The sequence below is a fragment of the Empidonax traillii genome, unplaced genomic scaffold, assembly GCF_003031625.1.
Source record: "Empidonax traillii isolate 1590-97213 ecotype Southwest subspecies unplaced genomic scaffold, ASM303162v1 scaffold435:size587000, whole genome shotgun sequence".
Lineage (NCBI taxonomy): Eukaryota > Metazoa > Chordata > Aves > Passeriformes > Tyrannidae > Empidonax > Empidonax traillii.
In genome coordinates, this window is record NW_020955628.1 from 76030 (window position 1) to 98486 (window position 22457).

Here is a 22457-nt window from a genome sequence, read left to right on the forward strand (position 1 = left end):
GCTCCTCTGGACACCCTGGGAGGGGAAGACTCCAGAGAGACAGTTCTTCCCTTCCAGGCACAGGGAGGAAGAGCCACGAAGACACTTGTTTTACATGTCCCCTTGAAGCAAGAGAGGAGCGGCTGCTGCTTTCCCGCTCAAGCATAACTAGTCATAATTAGCTTAGCCCTGGGTTATTGGTCCTTTGCTGTACGAGAGCATGAGGGGGTGTGTGCGGGTGTGTATTTGTGTGTGTGTTTCACATAGTTAAGAATTCTGGTGTAAAACCACGCTGGCGTCGTCCTCGCTCCACTCACAGCCATTTTTTGACCAACCCCAGATTTACCAGCAGATGTTAAATGTTCTTAACATGCGAGGATGATTTTGCCCCCAGATGCCAAGCTGTGAGACCATCACATGGCACCACGGAGCTGAGAGCACAGTGTGCTGCCCCTTGTTAATATGACTGAATATGAATATGAAAATGAATATGAATATGACTGAACAGCTGATTTCCTTTACTGAAGGTTTGGAATCCCCCCTAAGCACAGCAGATTCCCTCGCTGAATTAGATCGTCTTTCTGTGGTTTGAGCCTTTATATCAGAACAATTTCAGTATTCAATCCTCTAAACAAGGCTCATTAATCACAAATTCATGACTACCAGAGTTACGGACTAGTTACAATTGGAAAAGCGGAACAGGAATGGGAAGTGCTTAATGCTCAGTTGGGTACAGTGTCTCACTGTGAGTGTTTTTCCCTGAAAACCACTGAATGCATTGTAATGGATTTTAGTTGATTTTATAGGTAGTTGATCCTGTGCCCCCCCAGCTCCTCCCAGTGGGAAAGCCTGATTTTGGAGTGTTTGTTATGGCAAACCCAGTGTACGCTTTGAAATGCTGAAAGTTTGAGAGATTTCTTAGTAGCCAGCACTTAGGCCTCTGTGGTCATCATAAAACATGAATTGTTTCTCCTCGTCCTTTTTTGATCGTGACCTTTTGCAGAGAGGATTTTTCATCTGGTTTCTGAGGATGAATAGGAGCTCGGATCGTGAAGAGTGGTCAAGGAAACAGGCTAACCAAAATCAAAGCTGTGGGAGTGGCTCATTGGTATCCTCGCAGTACGGTGAGCTGTCCCTTGCTATTTGTCTTACTGAAGTTCCCCAGGGCAGTGCTGGTTGTTGGAGCCTGTTGTGCTACTGCTTGTAAGAATCAGGTCCTGGTGAAGGACCTTTTTTCAGTCCTTCACTCTTGACATGCTCCTGAGTGAATGTTGTTTGCCTCATACTATTGAAGCAGCTCATTTGGCAAGGATGTCGTGACTGAGCCATGGTGGAGGATCTGCTGTCCTTACGGAGGAATGCTGGTACTGCAGGTGAAACCAGAACAGACAAGTCCTGGTGGCAAACAGACCAGCTGGTAAAGGAAAAATGATAAAGGGTAAAGTACTGGTGTTAGGAAGGAAAGAGAAGCTACAGAGGGAATGATGCTATCACCTCTACTGATTTAGGAAGTGAATTGACCCCCTCCCTCTACCTCTGTGCTCTTCTGCACATATAGAGAAAATAGGAGCACCTTCCTCTGCCACTTAGGTCACATGCCTCCAGTTTCTGATTATGGCCTTTTTGTCCTGTTACGTCCCCAACTTTTTGTTAAGTGCACTGTGCCAGGACCTAGGTCTTTCTGAGGGATTAACGATCTGGAAATAGATTTGCTCCCCTGAAATCTGCACATGTTTTAAAAAGAAGTCAGAAGAGCAGTGTGCAGCTGCCTTTCATCCTGTTTATTGTTGTGCCAGACCTGTCTGCCCACGTGTTATATCACGTTGGAATCCATCCTGAAGCAGGCTGCTGTCTGTGACTGGTTTTCAGCCCTGCAAACACTAGAGTTTAATTTAAAAATTGCTGTAGGGATTAAAGAATCCTTCCCCAATCCTACTGGCCCAGGGTGAGTAATTCCTTTCGACAGGCAAGTAAAATGCCTTTAGTTTCTTGCATTACCATCAATCACTGTGGTAAATGGCAAGTAATTTTTGTGGGGTGGCTGCTAAATTTTCCTGACAGCTTTGCAAGGCTGGATAAGCTTTCTACATTGCAGCAGCACTGTGAGCAACAGTCTTTGGAGGGCTGGATCCACCTGACTTCTTTGCCCATCTCAGGCTCTGGGGGTGCTGGGGTCTTTTGTGAGGCATCAGCTTGCAGGATGATATTTTGGCCAGATCTGAAGAGCAAAAGCTGGGACTTGGAGCTTCAGGGCATCCAGAGGGGAAAAAATTGTCTCCCCATCTTCACAGTTAGAAATATCGCAGGCAAAGCCAGGCAGACAGTGCTTTGGCATCATCCAGTTGTGGGGCTTTCTCTGGACTTTATTGCAGTAGATTATGGACCCAGCCTGCCTCTGCTGCACAGCTGTGCTCAGGGAAGAGACAAAGATTGGGACTTGCAAAACCCTCACCAAATCAGCAAAGGGGCATTCAAAGAATCAAAGTTCAACCTACCTGCAGAGAGTCTTCCAAAAGCTCCTGAGAAGCAGTGCCTGAAGAAACAAAACTGGGCAGCCAAAGGTAAAAGCCTGTTGGCACAGGGGCCAAAAGGGCTGACTGGGGCTACTTGAGCACCAGAGTGAAGAGCTGACTCTCGAAGAGAATCTTGGAAATTTGTGGTCTGCAGCTAGGAAAGAAATCTTAGAGTAGAAAGCAGAATGAAGGGGAAAAAAGGGAAAAGTCTTTGATGTTTTATCCCAGCTGGAGGGCTGGTTCTCATCAGAATTTGTACATTATTAGCCTGCTTGGTGGTCATTGGTGCCTGGAGTACAAACCACGTAATCATAATGCTCACTAAAGTTTTCACTAGCAGCAGAAAAATGTTGTGGTTTTTTTTTGCTGTAATATATGATGTCACCTTTTCAAGAAAAGTACTGGTCTGAGCTGTGCTGGAAATTGAATTCTATCTTGTGGAAAGGGAGATTATTTCCCGAGGTTTCCTTATTCACCGTCCTAGCACATTCTGCTCAAGGTAAAGGTGCACTCCAGGATGATTGATTGGCAAGCACGAGAGGACTGCTGTTCCATGTGACAGGGATATAAAGAATGATATTTTTATTTTTTGACAGTGAAGGGGAAATGGCATTACTAGCAATATTCAGCAATGTACTCTGCAGCCCCAGTTAGCTCTGCATATTTTATGGCATCCATTTTCTTTCTTCGATTAAACAACATAAAACCCCATAAAATAATCCAATAAAAACAACAACTACTAGTTCTAGTTCAGGCAAAGTTCTTGTGGCCTTTTTAATTTTGGGAGGATTTTCATTGCTGTGGTGTTTTGTTGGTTTGTTTGTTGCTTTGTTTGTTTTGGGTTTTTTTTGTTTGGTTGGTTGGTTGGATTTTTTTTTTTTTTTTTTTTAATTCTTCCCTCTAGCTCCATCCCTTGTGCTCAGGTTGGCATCTCCTTGCCACAACTTGGGTGGAAAACCTGGTAAACAACCTCTTTTGTGCTGCTTCTTTATGCAGAATGCTGATCAAGCATGGAAAAATGTACTGTAGATGCCTTAAAGACCACAAACAGTCCAACAAATACAACAAACTCCAGGGCTGACTGTTAATACTCTGCATCAACCCATGAAACTTCTGATTCCAAGTTATTTCTATTATGTCTGGTAAAAGATAATTCATTATAATAGTGAAAATTGCATTTAATAAACTTTTTCCTTAGAGGAAATGTGTAAGTCTCTAAGGTGGTGAGCAAATTCAGCCACGGTGATGGACTGTTTTAAAAGGTGTAAACCCCCATTCCATGTTGACCAAGGCGATGCCATGGAGCTCATTATCTGCTTTTGCAGGGAGCTGGGTGGAAGGTTTTTACTTTGTTGTTGTTTAGGTGCTTCCAGGAACCATGACCTTCAGGGCTTTTTTTATTTTTTTATTTTATTTTATTTGTAGAGGTAGAGAAATGACCTCTTTACAACAATTCTTTGTCTCCCAGGAGGCCTGAACCCCGTTCAGGCTGCAAACATTTTTGCAGTGCTGATTTTCTGAAAGGAACCTTTCAATAAAAGGAAATCTGTGAGCAGCTTTGTCTTAGCAGGAGGAAACCTCTGGCTTACTTTGATTTTTTTTTTTCATTATGGTTTCCAAAACTGTGTTTCTGCGTGATTGCAAGAATTCCAAGCTCAAATACTTTGGACACCTTCAGGCTTGGTAATGCATATTCTCCCACACTTCCAGGCTTTAAGGAAGAGTTTCATTTATCAGAGCATTGCTTTGGTTTCAAGGCAAAGGGCACAGTCTCAGTGTTTTAGATCTTTCAGAGTAAGGTTGAAGAGACTGAAGGGGATTTGATTTTTGTTCTGTACACACGTGTTACAGAAAACCACTCCAGTGTTTTATTTCCTCTCTCTACAGAGGAGTTAAACCAGAGATTGTTGTGTTGGAGAAAAGAGGGCAGACAGTTCAGTCCTTGGAGATGTCCAACCGCACGTGACAGCAGACACTCCTGAGCTCTTTGAATAATGATCAACAGCTCATAAACTCAGTTAACTCCATGGAGGCAGAGGAATAAAGGAAAATATCTCTGCTCTTTCAGGGGATGCAGAGGTGTGAGCTGCTTGCGCATCCTAATGAGAAAGGGACGTTATCACTTGTTTGGATGTTAGGAGTTGTAAGGATCAGTTAGGCTTGGAAAACGACCTGCTGTCGACTCCTGATCAATAGTAATAATGGTTAGTTCATGTTTATTGGATACTCTGAATGTGTAAAATGTCAAATGATTTTAAGAATTGTGTATTTGTTTGCAGATTATGGGCAATGTTCGGCAAAGGACAGAGGACCTGTTCCTCTTCCATGCTGGTGTATCAGGAGTCTCTGGAGCTATCAGGCCTTTTTTTCCTTCTATGAAGAGTTTGCTGGAGTTTAAGAGCTTTCATTACAATCTAGACCCACATTTGCTTACACTGCAATTAAAGCAATTTGTATGTCAAAGGCACAACAGTGTTTGGAGGTGGACTCCCATAAATGTTGGGGTTTAGCTTTATTAAGAAAATGCTGATTGCTACAGAACTCTTTGACCTGCAGTTTTAAGTACTGCTGAGAAATTACAGAAATATATTGAAATGCAGTATTTGTATAATTTTAAAGTCTACAAATACACAGTATCTCCATAGAAATAGTAAGGGTTTTTTGACAAATTTCTGTACAAAGTTGAGTAAACATCCTTATTCCCATTTTGAAGTTGCCCAGACAGTTAAACTGTTAATAACATGTCTTTAGTCAATAGCTTTGGACCTGATGTCTCCTGCCCCAGTGCCTGGCAACCATTTTTCTCCCAGAGGGACAAAATTCCACTCTTGGCATATTTCAGAGAAAACAGTGCTCACTGTGGGAGACAGCATTTTCATTTCATATTACATAAAGCCTTCAGAACCTCTCAGGTTTCCATAGCAGTGTTGGAAACCCATATAAACCAAGTCGGGTTTGTGACAGGAATAAATAAGAATAAAAATTAATAGCTTTAATTTCAAGCCAATTAGTATGTCTTTCTGCTGTTTTTCTAAGCTTTATTTGCTTACCTAAAAGAGAGAGAGTAGACTGAAAAATGGAGTTTCTGCTGAAATACGAAGATGAAATCCTAAAATGTCTTCTCTCCTTTAAAAAAAAAAATGACAGAAATTGGGGATTTTCCATTGGATATGGAAATATAACAAGATGTTTGTCTGCTTTGAATTTGAGCATGTCCTCTTTGCTGATTTTATAATCTGATATCTTGAAAATGTTTCCTTTCAAAAAAATTTCATAAGGGGGGACATCTCTTTTGACCTTCCTTCACAGATGTAAAATTTAACATTTCAGTGTTAAATAAGTGCTTTAAAATTCATCAATCTGGTAATCTAGACCAGCTGAGGAACTCTCCTAAAATGTTTATACAGTCTTAGGAAAAGTGGGGGTCTCTTGAGGGAAGCTGCTGCACCTTTTTTGGAAAAGTTTTATATACAGTTTGATGAAAAGAAGGAGGAAGAATTTTTGGTAAAATACTCCCCCCCATCATCATCATCTCCTGTTTTTCATCCTGCCTTATTTTGATCATGCCTCTGTAAAAGCTTCCTCAAAATCATAAGCCATCATACTCAAGGGGAGGTTGTGTTAATTTGTCTTCCCTAATAGTTAATTTATCACATGGAAAGCGCTTTACTGTCAGAATCCAAATTAAAATCCTGTTTACTCTTTTCATTATTCAAAATCCAATATGCTAGTGAGCTTGATGCTTAGCATATTTTGAAACATCTGATGGGCTGCAGAAAAAAAAAAAAACACACCAAAAAAAGAGGTTGATAGCTTCACCTTTTGGGGTAGAAGAGTGGTAATTGTATAATTCTAAATCTTTAGCATTGATCCCCTCCATGATTTCAAAGGGCTTTCTGTTCTCTGAGTTGTTGGGCTTTTTTTCACCTCAGCCACCACATCTGTTGAGCAGCTTCCCTCCTGCTTTGCACCACACTGGCCACTGCACCTATTTTGTCTGCTTTGTCCTACCCAGTGCTTTGACATTGACTTTTTTTCCTTGGGCGTGTGTGTTGGGTTGAGATATTCTGACGTGAGACAGTAATAACTGCTTTCATACAAGCTGCATCCCCAAATGTTTGGCAAGGTTAAGTGAGACAGCTACAAAGGGTTATATAAAAATAACTACTGCAGGGAAGGAAGTGAGGTATGCCAGAGGGAGGGAAAGGCAAATCTCCTGGTTTTGGGCAAAGGTTGAGAGAGTGCCGAGGTGATGAGATACAGAAGGGGCATTTCCACGAGGTGGAGGGTGGCTGGGAGAGCTTTGACCCTGCAGTGGGGAGGCGTTTTGGGGGAAAGGGGGTCAAGGCAGGCAGAGCACAGCATACCCACGTCTTGTTTTGGAAACACATTTGGGCCAATTATGCATTGAATTTGCAATGAAGGGTCAGTCACTGGGGTAGTTTTTAGCATGGATGAAGTTTGGAGGTCCAATCAGTTGACTTTGGAAGTTGCTTCCTCTAAGTACTGAGTTGTCTTTATCCTCAAGGGCAAACATCCTTGTTTTTTTTTTTTTTTTCCCACCATGAGTTCCCACATTGTTTCCCTGGTAATACCAGTTACCACTGGCTTTATATCAGAGCCACATTAAGTCTCTGTGCATTTTGATGTGTATTTTACACACTTGAAAAGATAGCTTTACTTACAGTGACATTAATATGGAATTGCAGAAGCAAACACAGCTGGCCTAGTGCTGCTATTTTGAGGAGAATCTGATGGGGAAGTAGTTTGAACATAAATATGTGACAGGTCTTTTAAAATCTAAAAAACTCCAAAGAACTAAAGTTCTTGGAAAAAATACCTTAGAAAATAAACACTTGCTTAGGTGGGAAGATTTAGGGCCTGATCCCCTGAGCTGTTGTAAATCTGACTTCCAGAAGAGGTGGGGCAGTGCAGGGTTCCTGTTTCACACATCCTTGAATCCCACTGCAGCAGAATTTGTACATGGGCTGGTCTTTGATGGCCACAGCAGGACACGCTGTCTGTCATTAGTGGGTCTGCAGCATGAGCAGGAGAGCTGGGTGGGTTTAGGGTGAAGACACCCAAATATTCCTTTGCGGTTCTGGTTGTAATTCCTGGTTCTGTCACATATTTTCTGGGTGACTTTGCATCACCTCACTGCCCTTATATTTCTGGACTAGCCGTGAAGAATTTTGACCAGGAAGCTCAGGAAGGCCCAGAAGAGAGGGATGGTGCTTCTCCTGGGGGGAGCTCTGGTCCCACCCCAGCCCTTCATCTGCTCTAACTGAGTTTCCCAAAAGTTTTGCTTTCATATGCTCGCAGTGATGAACTCCTGACTGTCTGTGCCTCCCTCCCAAATGTCACAGAGTGTGCTTGGATGTGGTGATTATGAGTCACGTACCCTCTTCTCCTTCTATCTCCCAGCAAAACTCCCATTCCTCCCTCTACCTCTACAGGGATACTGATATTCCCTCCTGTAGAGAAACACTGCCCATCTCACCCACACCCCAGAAATCCCCAGATGTTAGGCCTGAATTCAGTGATTATTTTAATTTATAATGCTTGGTTTAATGTATCCTAAACCACATGTATTTTGACTAGAAACTCCCCGGGGTCCTTGTTCAGAACTAATTGCTTGCTGTTTGTGCAGTTCTTCAAATACATAAAATGCTCTGTGAGGGCTTGAAATTACTCAGCTCTGCTCTGGTTTGGTCCTAAAGATGGGTAGGGGTGTCTAGCTGAAGTGCAAGCCTGGGAATCTGCCCTCCTCCTGGCTCTGCAGAGACGGTATAATTTTGGGCAAGTTGACTAAAGTGGCCTACAGCTTGGATTTCCTGTAGGGGAAGGATAATGATTTTAATTTTAATTGGGCTAAAAATGCAGTTGGAGGGCTGACTACAGAAATGGTTGGAAATTACAAATGAAATTTATCATGGCTGTTATTATTAGTACGTCATTGAGAGTGAATTTAGCTCAGATCATGTTTTCCCCCATAATAGAATATGGGGGAATAAGAAGAATTCTAAAATAGCTCAGAAAAAGTCTTTTTTTCTCATATTTTTGAGCATTTCCCATCTGCTGTGAGCACATTCCTGTTTTATTTCCTAAATATCTTTTCCTTCTGTTTCTATTTTAAAAGTTCCTTTTGCCAGGATTTTGCTTCCCAATTACTGCTGCCAGGAGTGGGGAAGGGGTGTGTGGCAAGCAAGTATTTACCTTTCAGATTGTGCAGTTAATTGACTGGGAGGCTGTGGAAGTCCCTGCACCACTTCCACTGAGTGCTTGGTGCCTAAATCCCTCTTGCAGCCCCTCAGTTGCTTTCCAGCTCTGGTGATTACTTGTACCTTCTCCTCTCCTTCTGTTGTAATAACTGAGAGGAGAGGTTTGGAGTGGCTGGATTCATAGGGTGGCAAACATTTCAGGCTGGGATTGCATTTTAAAATAGTTCCTGGCTGTTCCAAGTTGACAGGCTGGGAATGCCTCTGCTTGCCCACTGCATTCAGCCTATCATGTTTCTGTCTTTATATTCTACAGTAAATGGAGGACATACTGTTCAGGGGGAAAAAGTCCTGCCAGGGCTACCAAATGTACTCTGCAGTCTACATTGGAAGCAGCTCCCCCTGTTCTGCCTTTGGAGTAATCCTCTGTCTCACATCTCTGCTGATTGCTTTATCAAAATGCCGTGTACCTTGTGATGTTTTAAAGGTGGGCAAGGGTTTTTTAACAGGACGGTTTTCAGTCTGAAAATTCTGCTTTTCAGAAAGCAAGTATTTCATGGAAATGAAATGTCAGTTTTGCCGAATTTCCAATTGGCTGTCATGTTTTCTTCCTTTTTCCTTCCCCCCACCCCCATTTCACAAATATTTTTTATAAAACGAAAGAATTAAGCCATCTTAGTGGTAACAGTTACTTCTTGGGTCACGCTTCCGTGAAATACTTCATTTCCATGTTCTCAAGCCCAGAGATAGTAGAATTTTTGTCAGCTGGCAAATTAAAGGACATCGGATTTTTCTCAAGCAATTCCATTTGTCCTTACAGCTTCCTTGGAGCTGGAAGAGCAACACTTCCCAGTATTTTATATATGGGGAAGGGAGGTATAAGAAAACTAAATAATCCACCCAAGCTTATAATTGAAGCCTGGCACGGAGTGGTGCCCACACACGTGCCATTCACCATCCTTTATCCAAGTCATGTTAGCTCTGCTAGGAATTTCTTACTCTTTTGCAAAGCCTCAGTCCCCAAAACTTACAATGATTTCTGTGCCTGTGGAGTTTGGGGGCAGATTTAAAGATATGAATCACTTATCTGAGGAACAGTAGGCTCAAACCTCCCATATGTAGGCTGGTTTAATTTGAATTCCTTGACTTTTCCTAAGTGAGAAACTGAATGTAGTTTCTTCCTTCTTTCAACCTTCCTGGCTCCGCTGATATCCAAAAATGCAAAATGACATCTTGTCTCAGCCCACCAGAGCAGATGCATTGCAAGGGACTAGACTGGAATTTTTCCTAAAATGCAGCATTCTGAGACGTTTTTGGAAAATGTAGCTGGAGAGCAGAGGATTCGATGTTCACTTGATGCTAACCCAGCGAGGCAGGAGATATGCAGCAAGTGAAAGCTGTAGGCACAGCCCACAACCAGAGTGGCCAGAAACCAGAAGGCCTCCTGTTAAGGGGCAGAGCCCGGCAGGTGAAGCCCAGCAGTGGGTCAACAGGACAGGCACCAGCAGAGCCTCCTCTGATGTCCAGACAGGAGAACATCATCTCATCCAGACCCGAGAGAAAAAGCAGCAAAGCTCCTGTCTGAGGGAGGTGGACACAGCTGAGGGGTTGGACTGAGAGGGGAGTCATTGTTTTGGGGTGCAGAGTGTCTGGAAGAGGTTGGAACAACTGGGTGTGTGGATAGATGTGGATATTTGAGGCTCTTGCATCCTTACCCGCACTCTGTGTTGTGAGGACCGCTGGTGGAGGTAAAGAGGAGCAGCAGCTTCATCTTCCATGAAAAAGGAGCTGCAGAGGGGTCCTGAATGCTTATCCCTGCTCAGGTGTGCAGGGAACTGTGTCGTGTTGCTCTTCGTCCTTGTTGGGATACGCCAACCTGAGGTTTGGTTCAGAATAGATGTTAGTAAATGCTGCAGAGTGAAGATATCTGTAGTGCAAAAGCTGTGTAGGAGGACATAACAAGCTTCTGACAGATGGAAAAAGGCTGATGAATCCTGAAATCACGGGTGAGATCCAGCTGTCCTGGTGTGTGTGTGTGTCCCCAGCATCTCCTGCTCTTCAATTAACCTTAGTTAAGCAAGATTTGACCTGGGTGGAAAGTCAAGTTAGAGGTTTCCAGACATGTTGTCAAGAAAAAATACGGGAACTTGAGGGGATGGGAAGGAAAATTTGTTAAAAAAAATAGAATTTTGGCCGAGAAAGAAAAACTTTAAAAAGTGTTTGATGGGTTTTTAAATTATTATTATTTTTCTATTTTGGTCTTAATGATTTTTTTCAAGAATGGTTGACTAGGTCTAATGAAAAAAAAATTATTGAATCCATTGCTGAGGGCCTAATTCTCTATCTCATGTAAATTACAAGTCAGTCTGAAATGAAACCATGCAGGTGTCTTGCAGGAATTATTTGGTGCAGTGTAATTACTACAGCATAAGTGAATGTTCCTCTGAAAAAAAGAAGAGGAGATGATAGGAAAGGGACCCATCAGCTCTGAGGTGTGCTGTGTGGAGATATGGATGCCTGTGGAGAAGCATCAAGGAGACAATTAGAAAAATATCAAGTAAAATTCTGTCTTTACGGGGAATATTTTTCATCAGACTGGTTATGCCAGGCACAGATTTGATCCGTCAGGTCAGTAAAGCCTTACAGGCAGAAATAAGGGCACCATAAAAACAGGATGAATTAATTCCTTCTCAGGGGAAAAGACCACCCATTGAGTCCTGAAGTTACTTTGATCCAAATCCATGAACTCAGCTAGAACTTAAAGGAAATTCTTAATAGTGTGACATGAGCACCAAGTGGCCACGAGGCATCAGGGCAAATCCATCACAATTCACTGTTAAGTAACGCTTCAGGTCTCAGCAGAGCTGTTTCATTCCACCATACAACTAAGAGGTCCCTGTTGGCTTTGCTTTTAATTAATTAAGTCACAGTAGTGGCAAACGTGGCTCTGCAGCAGTTGCTTTCTGCCTAATTGTTCTCTAGGCATATTTGCTGCACTCCTGTCGAAATCCCAGGCTTGTTTCAGGAGTCAAGCTGCACAAATGAAGTCCCTGCTATTAAAAGCAGTTTGTTTCCTATTCCTTGGCAATCTGTTCCTAGCGCTGAGCCCTGCTGGAGCATGGACTTTTTATTTTTTTTTGGCAATTTTTTTCTTAAGCCAAAAAATGGTGATATTTACCAGCTACCAAACTGATTTCAGACTCTCACCATTCTCAGGAAATCAAGGTTCTCCATGTCAGCATCAGATTATTTAGAGCAGAAAGAGTTTGATATGCCCTGTTTGATAGATCCTGATGCAATGGCATTAATATTTTCATCCCTCAGTCCTAGATCTGGAATAACTTATTCCCTTTCACTCCTTCCTGCATGATGGTTTTTGATCAGTGAAACACATTTTTTTCATGCAGACCGCCCTAATATTTGAAGACACCTTGCTCCCAAAGGTTTGCTGGCAGGAGGATGTATTTTATATCACGGTCCTTTTATTCTCCATCTTTAACTGCAGGACAGACACAGCAAATTAAATCAACTTATGCTTAGTCACATCTGCTTCATTTGTATCAGACTGGTGCCACTGATGTAGAAACAGTTCTTAATCTCTCCACATTGCTCAAGCTGAAAGTTGACTGGCTTTGCACATAATGAAACTCATACTTCATCTCTTTAAAATGATTGGACCTGTTTTATCTTTTTAAGGCAGAGTGACTCGTGGTCGCAGCGTATCAGTGTGTTGTTGACGGGGGAGGGAGTATTTCCCTTCAGCTCTCCCTTGTTTACCTCTCTGGGTTGATTTGTAGGAGATCTGTAAACTAAAGCAGTGCCTGTTGTTCCCCAACAGAATCAGGACAGCCCCAGGTGTGAAGATCACGGACATCAGAGTGAGCGATGCCGACCAGTGGGGGGTTCAGGAGGAGACCGACAGTGCGAGGACCACGGCCACCGTCACCTGCGTGCACAACGACCCAGGAGCAGAGGACAGGTGAGGCACCACAGGCTTTCCTGCAATAACTCTTGCTGAAGTGCTGTGAGAGATGTACAAAAGCTTCTGTAGTGAGCCATACTGCTCTTATTAGCAGCATTTTTTCCTCCTCAGCCTCCTTGAAAAAGCTAGATGTGATCTGATGAGGGATTTTTCCCTTTGTTTCACTTCTGAGCTTCGGGAGTAGATTATCTAATTAAATTGGAGGCAGCCCATTAGTCCTTAGCTCACATTCGCTGTTCGTGAACCTTCAGGGCAGCAGAATTCCTGCTGCCAAAGGGCCAACAGGAAAAAAATGAACTAAAATGGAGAAATATGAAGAACAATTGAAAGCAATATAGGACAATGCTGCCTTCTTTATCTGAAAATCTATGAAAGTAACAGCTACTCAGTTTTACTCATTATTGCTGCAAAACACCCGAGTGTCAATGAACTCTGCTGAATGCTGTGTACTTTGTTATGGTAATGCTCCCACGGGCTGTATCAAAGGTAAGGAGAAATTTACATTGTTAGTCAGAGTTACGTATTTTACAAAACGAGCAATTTCTCTCCGTTTTCATGCAGTTAAAGTACACTGCGCATAAATTTAGCTAGAAATTGTATAATAATTAGGAAATCACAAAACTTCGTGTCAAAATTTTTATTTGCGGAGTCTTTTGCATCCATCCCCTTTTTTTCTGAAAACTCCTGTGAGGGAGAAAAAGTGGTTGCTAGCAACTGTTTGGATCTAGGAGGATTGTTGTCAGAGTTTTTGCACTGCAAAGAGAGTTTCTGCTCTGCTTAATTTCTGCAGCTGTATTTGAGGAGCAAACAAATCCCATCCAGCCCTGGGTATACCTGCCATAAAAGTGTTGAGGGGAAAGTTATTTAATGTGAGTTTACTTTTGAGCAACAGGCACTGCTGAGGTGAGAGTCCTCTTGGATGTGTAAAACAGGCCTGATGAATAGCAAGGAGAAGAGCCTGTTCCTCTCCAGGGCCGATGCAGAGTGGAGGCGACTGAGTGGGACGCAGACATTTGCCTTGTAAACCCGTGAAGTGAGGGGAGGTGATTCCCCACTCAGTGTCTCTGGTGAGGTGCTACAGAGCCTTCTGGCATGAATTCCAGGCAAGGCTTTCAGTTCATCAGCTCTTTCATGCACTTCTTCTCAGTTATATAAAAAGCAAAACAACAACAAAAAAAACATGGAGGGGGGGGCCGGGAAGACCCCTCCTGTTTCCCAAGCACATTTGTCCATTGTAATTCTGAGGTTGTGATGCAGGAAATTCTAGCCACCATCCATCCTTGTTTTCCTGGGCTACTGTACTGATAAAGCAGAGCTCTGGCAGCTGGATTTGGCACTGTATGCTTTGTTTCCAAGTCCTCTGCCTTTTGGGAAGAAGTCCCAACTCCTCCAAAAGATGCTGAAGAAGCCAGTGAGTCCCTTTGGTGGGGTAAGAGCTCAACCACAGGGGAATGGCCTGGAGGGGATCTCTGTGCTTGTCCTGGAGCTGCTCAGTGACACATGGAGGCTCCAGCAGTGAAGGCCCATCCGGGGGATGATCAGGGTGTCTGGGCAGGGTCTGATCTCTGCTCAACTTTGCAGTGGGGATTTTTTTCTCAAACAACTGTGACCTCTGTTCTGTTTGGAGCAAGGTGGACAGCCATCAGTTGGAAAGTGAAACGCAGAGGTTAAAGGAAGACTTCACATCGTTTGGTGTTACAGAAATTGAAACAACTGTTTTGAAAGCTAGACAAAAAAATTGCGTGAAGGCTGAAGCTTATTGCCTTCTATGTGGTTTCACTAATCCATGAAATTATACCTGTCACAGTAACTTAGTTTTTATTAAAACTGGGTTTTGCTTTGTGTTGAACTGTTAAATTGCACAAAAGCAATGAATCTCAAGTTAATTAATACTTTGACCCTTTCCTTTGTGAGATTAGTTTAATATTTTTGGATTAATTAAAGTTTGCAAATAGAAACTGCTGAAAGATCATTTCTAGATTTGCAAATATTGTAGTACTTAGAGTAAATATTTAACTTTGATCTCTACTTTAATTTGCCTTTTTGGTCATAATGGTGGCCCTCCTGTTTCTTTTGAAGGATGTTAAGTGTTTGTGTGGAAATTCTTCTGTCTCATTTAAATGAGCAGAGACCTGAGCTTCCTTCTATCAAGGTCAACGTGGCAAAACTGTCACTAGACCTGATTCATCTGTTCCTCCTTTTAGTAGATCAAGGAGCTTCATTAAAGGCAGTTTATGTGTGAGAGAGCAGGATCGATCTCTTTGGATGCAGAGCAGTGGCTATTAGTAAACAGAATCGCATCTACCTCGGGGGAGATGGGGTTTTGTCTCTTGGAAGTAATTTCAGTTCTGCTGACTTGCCCAGCGTTATGCTGGCAGTAGAGTAGTGGGTAAGCCAGGACTGAGCCTGGCTTAGCTTTTTTCCGAGTAAAGAATGAGCCACATTTGTGGTGGTTTTGAGCCTCCCTTGGGCTCTGGGAAGAGGGACAGCTCCAGGAGCTCCGGTGAAATCGAGAAACTCCAGCGAGTCACAGCTGTGTTTGCTGAAATCCCTGACCCTCCCTACTGCCCTGCCCCCCTCCCCAGGTCTGTTCTCCCCTGCCTTGCTCTTGGGTTGTGCTTTCTTCCCCAGTGTTTGACTCTGATAAGAGCCGCTGACAGACACTGCCTGCCAGGAGAACAGTGGCTCTGGGCTGTGACATGTTCCTCATCCAGTCTGCATTCCTTTCAGCCACGGTTATCAGCTGGAGCATTTTCAAATTTGCTTACTTTTCTAATCTTTCTCCTTCTCCCCTCTGCAGTGTTATCTCTATCCTGAGTTTTTCATCTCCATTTCTCACATTTCCCTACGCAAATTGAGTGTCCATTAAAATGCTTTAAATTAAGACCTTTCCTCCTTTCATGCAGAGTGCATCATGCCTATTCTGTGCATTACTTAAAAAAAAATTCCTTATCACAGTGTTTCAGGCAGTTTACATTATATTCTATTAAAAATCCATTTTGTCCAAGCTTGTCACAATTCATAGATTAAAGCTTTCCAGAGTGTGTTTTGTTAGGAATACATTCATAAATTCACCTCTTTAGTAGTCCCTTAAGCTTGTATTTAAAACCTCTTTTTGATAATGTAGTTGAACAAAGAGTATAAAAAGAAGAGATTTATTTTAAATATACACAGACAAGTATGCCCACATCTATTCTGATTTGTGTGGAGTCTTGTTTTGCCCTTACTGCTGCTATCTCAAAGGACTTTTTGGGTAGCTTGTTGAGTGAGGAGATTGATTGTTGCCATCTGCATCTCTTCTCCCTCATGTTCTCTCCTTGGGGCAGAAGTCTGTGAATTTTGGTGGGGTTAGTTGAAGCAGCAGTGTGGTTTGTTTCAAGAAGTTTCTGCCTCAAGCACAAATAGTCCTGCTTATGTCTGCAGCACTTGCATTCCACAGGAAAGAATCTTTATGGATTTCTGCTTTGAGTTCAGACGCATCTTGCAGGGAGTGAGGCAGTCAGGGCTGGTGGGCTAAGAGCAAATAGGGTGTTTTCAGCCCCCTGTGCAGAACAGCTGAGTCTGTGGAGGGCTGGGATCTTACCCTGTGCTGTAGGGCTATGTATTGAATTATTGCAAAAACTGGTTTTGAACCACAAGGCCAAAATTTGGGAGTCTACCAGACGCAAACCCTTTGTGGTTTCCAGAAAACTGATCCTACTTTTGTAAAGACCGTGCAGGCTTTTCCCACTGTGTTTGCCAAAAGATGGATGGAGCCTTGCAATTCTTGCGTCCTTTGCTCCTGAGAGTTCTCTGGAAGCATCTCAGGAAATGCCACAAATTAGCCTGCAGTGGGAGTAGGGCAAGAGGGCTCAAAATGGTGCCCTGAGAGCCTGGTCCATCTTGGCAAGCTGCTGTACCCCATAACTCAGCACTGATGTCTCAAGGAATGGGATTTCAGGAGCTTTACCAGAGTGATTTAGCATTTTATCGGATGAGGTTGTTTCAAGTCACTGCTGAGCAGGAGCTGAGTTTCCGTGGTCTCATTTGAAAGGCCCCACAATCCCACATATTTCATGGTCGTGGTGCTCGGTGTCTCCTTGATGGAAAGCTGAAGAAAGAAACTTAATATGACCTGGCCTTTGGTTCAGGACAGTCCGGATGGCAAGAACACAAAAGCTTAGGTCAGAGAGTTGCAGCTCAGCTCTGAAAGAGAGTACAGAAAGAGATAATTTTCCTTGCTCAGGAACACTATCATTAAATTGTATTGGATTATTACCAGGTAAGGAGAGTCTGATCCTCTGAAAAACTAGTATTTTAATCAGAAGGGTTATATTTATGCTAACTAGCAAAGTTAATAAAATTGATTTTACCTGCAGTGTTGAGTACAGTGTTATTGAGACCAAACTGGTTCTTCTCACCTAGGGATTATTTTATCTTCATGTCTATAATACACCTTCCATCTCTCAGGATATCCATCACTGCATAAATTAAACTTGCATGAGGGACACTCAGAATGCAGAAGTAGGGAGAGTGAAATCTTCAGAAGGCTTTTTCCCCAGTGTCCTCAGAAGTATTTATTCTGTGTACCTGGAAATTTATACTTTTTTTTTTTTAATTGACACAGACCAACTCAGCTCTGGCATTTTACATCATCTGTCTTTAAACTTGAATGAAAAATAAAGATTCTATAACGATCATTCCATTTCTTTGCTATTTTAAGAGGTGTTTACAGAGTTCAAATTATTTAACTTATTTTATGAAACTGTAATGGTAATCTGCATATATATCTCTAAAACAGAAAAAGCAGTTATTTTATGTATTTATAGGTATGTTTTAAAATAATTCCCTTCTTTTTCTGTTCTTGCCCTACATATTCCAGTCCCCACTTTACCGAGGGCAATAAGCACTTACTCCACCTGGAAGCCCCGGGTGCTCTGGGGTTTCCTGGCAGTCCTCAGCACTATCTCGGCCAGATTGGAGCTCTCTCTCACAGCTTTTTGGAGGTGTTTCCACACTGAATTCCCCACCACTCTGCTCCAGTATGACACGCTTGGGTCCTGTGTTGCCTCCAACCTCACATGCCATCAAGCAGTGGTAGTGTGGTGCACATTCCCACTGTCTCCAAAGCAGATCTGCTGTGGTCCACGGGGTTTGATGAGCAGGGGAGACCTCATTGCAGTTACAACTTCCTCAGGAGAGGAAGAGGAGGGGCAGGCACTGAGCTCTTCTCTGTGGGGACCAGTGACAGGACCTCAGGGAATGGCCTGAAGTCGTGTCAGGGGAGGTTTAGGTTGGATATTAGAAAGAGGTTCTTCCCCAGAGGGTGCTTGGCACTGAACAGGCTCCCCAGGGCAGTGTCACAGCCCCAAGGCTGCCAGAGCTCAGGGAACATTTGGATGATACTCTGGGGCACATGGTGTGACTCTTGAGGATGGTCCTATGCAGGGCTGAGGGTTGGACTCGATGATCCCTGTGAGTCCCTTCCAACTCAGCAGATTCTGTGATTCACTGCAGTGACTTGGTCCTGTGGAGGATCTGATGTGGTTGTATCCAGAGTTCAGCACAGGGCATGATGGTGCTGGAATGAGGAATTTGGTTGCTTCTGTAAGATAAATAAGCCTATAAAGACAGGTGGCTGCAGCCTGCAGTGGCACGCAGCAGTGTGCTGTTAACCACACAGGGGAAGGCATCAGGCCGTGCACTGAAACACTCACTGATGTGTTTATTGCCAAAGGAACTCGTTTGGCCCCAGGACACTGAGTGTGTAAAGTGCCATCAGCAACAGCAGTTGTCTGACAGAAGATCAATTGCATGTGTTGCTTTACACAAAAGAGCAGTAACTGGTAAAGACAGACAGCCTTGCTCTGTCTTATTTTAGGCCATGCAAAGGCTGTGGGCTGGATGCCATGAAGTTCACGTAGTACTCCAAAGTGAATGAGTAAGAGGAGCAGAGGGAGCAAAGAAGCACAAGAAGATGTATAAAGCAGACAGGAAAGAATAGAGAACAGCTGAGGGAAAAAAATCTGGGGAGATGAGAAAGGAAAGCAAATGCTGTCATCCCCTACCGGACTAGTCTAATGTAGGTGAAGTGATCAGACTTCCTTAGGGCCTCTTTCCATCATTACAGCTGTATTTCTATGAAGGCAGCTAGTTTGAAAAGAAAGGTATGAATCTAAAACCAGAAGTGCTTAAGGTGTAGGAAGAAGCCATGGATTTTGTGGTGCAGCGCTTTTGGGTGTTTTCCTCCTATTCTTATGCACTTGCTGCTGCCCTTGGGTCAGAGGTGTTATGGGCAAAGAAATGTGCTTCGAATGTAGAGTGCCTATGGCCTAAAGATCCTGCAGGAGTTCATTCCCTGGCCTTTGGCCAGCCCTCAAGACAGCACTGTCTCTTGAGCCACTGATGAAGAGGATTTTATCTCTAATGTACCAGTTTTCAGGCTATGACCTCTATTATGAATGATGGAGTCTGTTCTGCTTTGTATAAAGAGTGTTCCAGCAAGAAGCATCCACACATATTTTCAAACATAAGTGACTCTATTCAGTCACAAAGAAAACTCGAGTTAGAAGAATTTTAACTAACCTTTATTCTTTACATCCATGTCTTTTTGTATGAAAGAACCCAGACCTGCTTGGAAATGTTCCTCTTAGATAAAAGCACCGACACCTCACAGTAGCTTACAGAGGACAAAAAAATAATAGACAAATTGCAGTGGTACAAGGGACTACTTATTGTAGAAAGCTGTGGTGCAAGGATCAAATATAATTTCTTTTTTTTCTGTTTGGGACCAAGAACAAGGAAATTGTCTGTCCATCTCCTGTTGGGAGCCTAATAGCCTGGAAACCCCAATAATTCTCTCCTGGCCAGCCAGCTCTTTTGGATGGTTGTTTCTGCCTCTTTCTTAGTTGGGTTCACTGCTGCTCTAGTACAAACTCCAGTAGAGAGGGGTCAGAGGGAGTACTGACTGGTAGACCAGATAATTGCTTCCTGGCCCCAGCTCACCAGTCCGGGAAGGTTCTGACTTACTCTTCTTGTTCCATCCTTCCTGGCGTGGTGCCTGTGTTATGGCACAAGGATTTCTTTTTGAACAAATTCATCTTTGGTAGCTGGAAAAAAACCCTGTTGTGCAATGCAGCGGGGAGCCCCAGCAAAGTCAGTATACTGTTGTCTGGAAAATTTGGAAAATGAGGAATATCTTGTTGGAAGAACTCAGTTCAGTGGAGGCAGATGATATAACACGGAGACATGAGTGCTACTTAAAAAATCAGTGTTTGAGAAAGGTATTTTAACTTGCCAAACAGACAGAAAGCTTTATGTAAATCCAGAGAAATATGCAGGAAGTTCCTTCTGCGTTTGTTTAATGGACACATGGTGAATTAGAAAAATATTTTTTTATTTTACAAAAATTGCATCTTGCTTAAAAGGTTTGGTTATGCCTCAGAAAATGTGTCTACCTACCCTGCTGGGTAGAATGGACTCTGATGGCAAACTGTCTTTGTATAGAACCTCCCATGAGAAGGTTCAAACTTGAGTTATGTGTAGCATATCCTGGTGAGTAAGAGCCTGAGGAATTAAAGACTCAAACTAAAGGAAAGAAAAAATTCCTTGAGAAAAAATTCTTGAGGACATGCTGAGAGGCAGCAAGTCCCTTGTTATATCCCACCAACAATGGTAGCAATGGAAAGAAAACAAATAGGTTTATCATGAGAAAAGTGACATACAGGTCTGACCCCCTGGTGTTGTTCATTCACAATTTTGATCTTTACCTCAAAAAAGCAAATTCTGATTTCTTGTTCACCTTGCTGATAGATAAGGCAGTTGCCAGCTGTGTTTGTGGCTGAAGACTTTCTTCCAGAAGTCTGTTTCTAACTTCTAGAAGTGGTTATTCAGGCAAGTTTTAGTTTAGAATTTAAGCCCTTTAAAGTTTTGATCTCCTTTTTCTGTATTGGCAGTTTAGGTGGTATAAGGAAAATGAAAGGTAATCTTTAATACCTGACTTTGCTTTTGTAGATAATGTGGAATTAAAGAGCATAAAAAAAATAAAGAAAAAAATCAGTGGAACTCCTGATCCTTTGGTCTCTTCCTTGGTGCAGCAAAGAAGATGCAAAGAAATGGCTTAAATAAATTCTTCACAAGTGTGGTCAATAGAACCTGATCCAAAGCCTATTCTGAGTGACATGTCCTTTGAAAGATGAGCCAAATAATTCTGAAATGAGTCTTGTTTTTTTAATTTGACCTAATTACCTTCGTTTTGGGTATATCATTCCAAGATGTGAATCTTAATATTGATGTAACAGTTGGGAAAGTTTAATTTCAGGCTAGGGTAGTCTGCATAATTAGGACTGCGAGAATGTGGCAGGGAGGCTGGGAGCAAATTTCAAATGCATGCAGATGAGTGAATGACTGTTCAAACCGTTATTCATCCACTGGAGCCTGCATTCTTTTTCCACGTTGGATGCCAAAGGGAATGATGACATATTCAGAAGTCAATGGGCTTCTCAAAGTCTCTGCTGGTTTCCTGTCTGCTGTTTCCCGTGCAGTGTGTTTGGATGGTTGCACGTGAGTTACCTCAGGAGGTCAGTGACAAAAATCTGTCAGTTCTGGAGGATTTCTAAAGCTTTGCAGACCTGTGTGTGCACATTGCAGCCGTGCTTAATTAATAGCTGAGTCTGAGTGATAAATCCAAGTAACCATGGCTGCTGAACTCGTCACTCTCATAACAGATGTCCGGACTCAAGGAACAAAACTGATGGTGTGCTGGATTTTAGGGGTTTGTTTCTATAATTTAATCACCTTTTTCTTTTCTCCTGATGACTCAAAGGAGACTTTTCTTTGGTCTGAGCATCCAGGAAACACAGTTCTTAGTGCAGTTCATCTTATAAATGCGGGATCTGCACGTGTTTAGGTATCTGTGCAGCACCTTTAGGCATCTCACATCACCTCAGTGCTGGGAGAGCTTCAGTGAGCCTTATGGAGATCACAGAGGGAGGGAGGAGACATGATCGAAATTGTTATGCCACGAAAGCATTGCCTGATTATTCTGTAAATATTGTACTTATTTATACAGCCCCAGATCAGAAACCTGTTACATTTGGCAAACTGAAGTCTAGACTCAGAAGAGCACCTTTATGGAGGGTGCCACTTAAGTGCATACTTGGCTTTGAGTGCCTGCCTTGTTTCTGCAGATGGCAGGTGTAATGATAAAGGAGGTGCTCAGAGTCTGCAATTAGAGACACCAACATGTGGAAAATACAAGTCTTGATGGTGAGCCATGTTACATATAATGACAGGCATCAGTGTGTCACACCTGTAAATACCGTGGAAACCAGAAACTGGAATTTTCTGCAGCGCAGAAACCTTTCTGGGTACGTTGAAAGTGTTGCTAAGGAATTTATTTTTGGCAACTGTACACTGAGATTTAGGTACCATAATTGGATTGTGCTTTGATATAATAGGACTGGAAAAGATTATTGAATGAATGTGAAATTGGGGAGCTGATGTTTGAGGTTTGTTTAATTCCCTCTTTTACCAGTTTCTGAGCTTGACTTGTAGCAGAGCCTACTGCACACATTTGAATTCCATTCATGATGTGTTGACTTGCTTACTTAATAGCCAGTGCATTAAAGTACAAAAGCTAACAACTCGTTTATTAGGCATTTAGCCAAAATTTAAACTCGCTTTATTGTTAGGAGGTGCTGTTGCTAGACAGGCAAATATTAAGTTTGTTACTTTGATTTATTTGAATCATCTCTGCCAAATGCATTATAAAACACCCCAGCATTA

The 22457-nt window shown here is 42.6% G+C and overlaps 1 protein-coding gene across 2 annotated transcripts in view; it reads left to right on the plus strand.

The window, feature by feature from the left end:
* Positions 1 to 22457, plus strand: part of LOC114062792 (transmembrane protein 132B-like) — a 108452-nt gene that overhangs the window by 71710 nt on the left and 14285 nt on the right. For both annotated transcript variants that reach the window (XM_027894641.1, XM_027894642.1), the window contains exon 3: positions 12549 to 12689. In XM_027894641.1, the coding sequence (XP_027750442.1) occupies positions 12549 to 12689 (141 nt within the window). The remainder of the gene's footprint in view (positions 1 to 12548; positions 12690 to 22457) is intronic.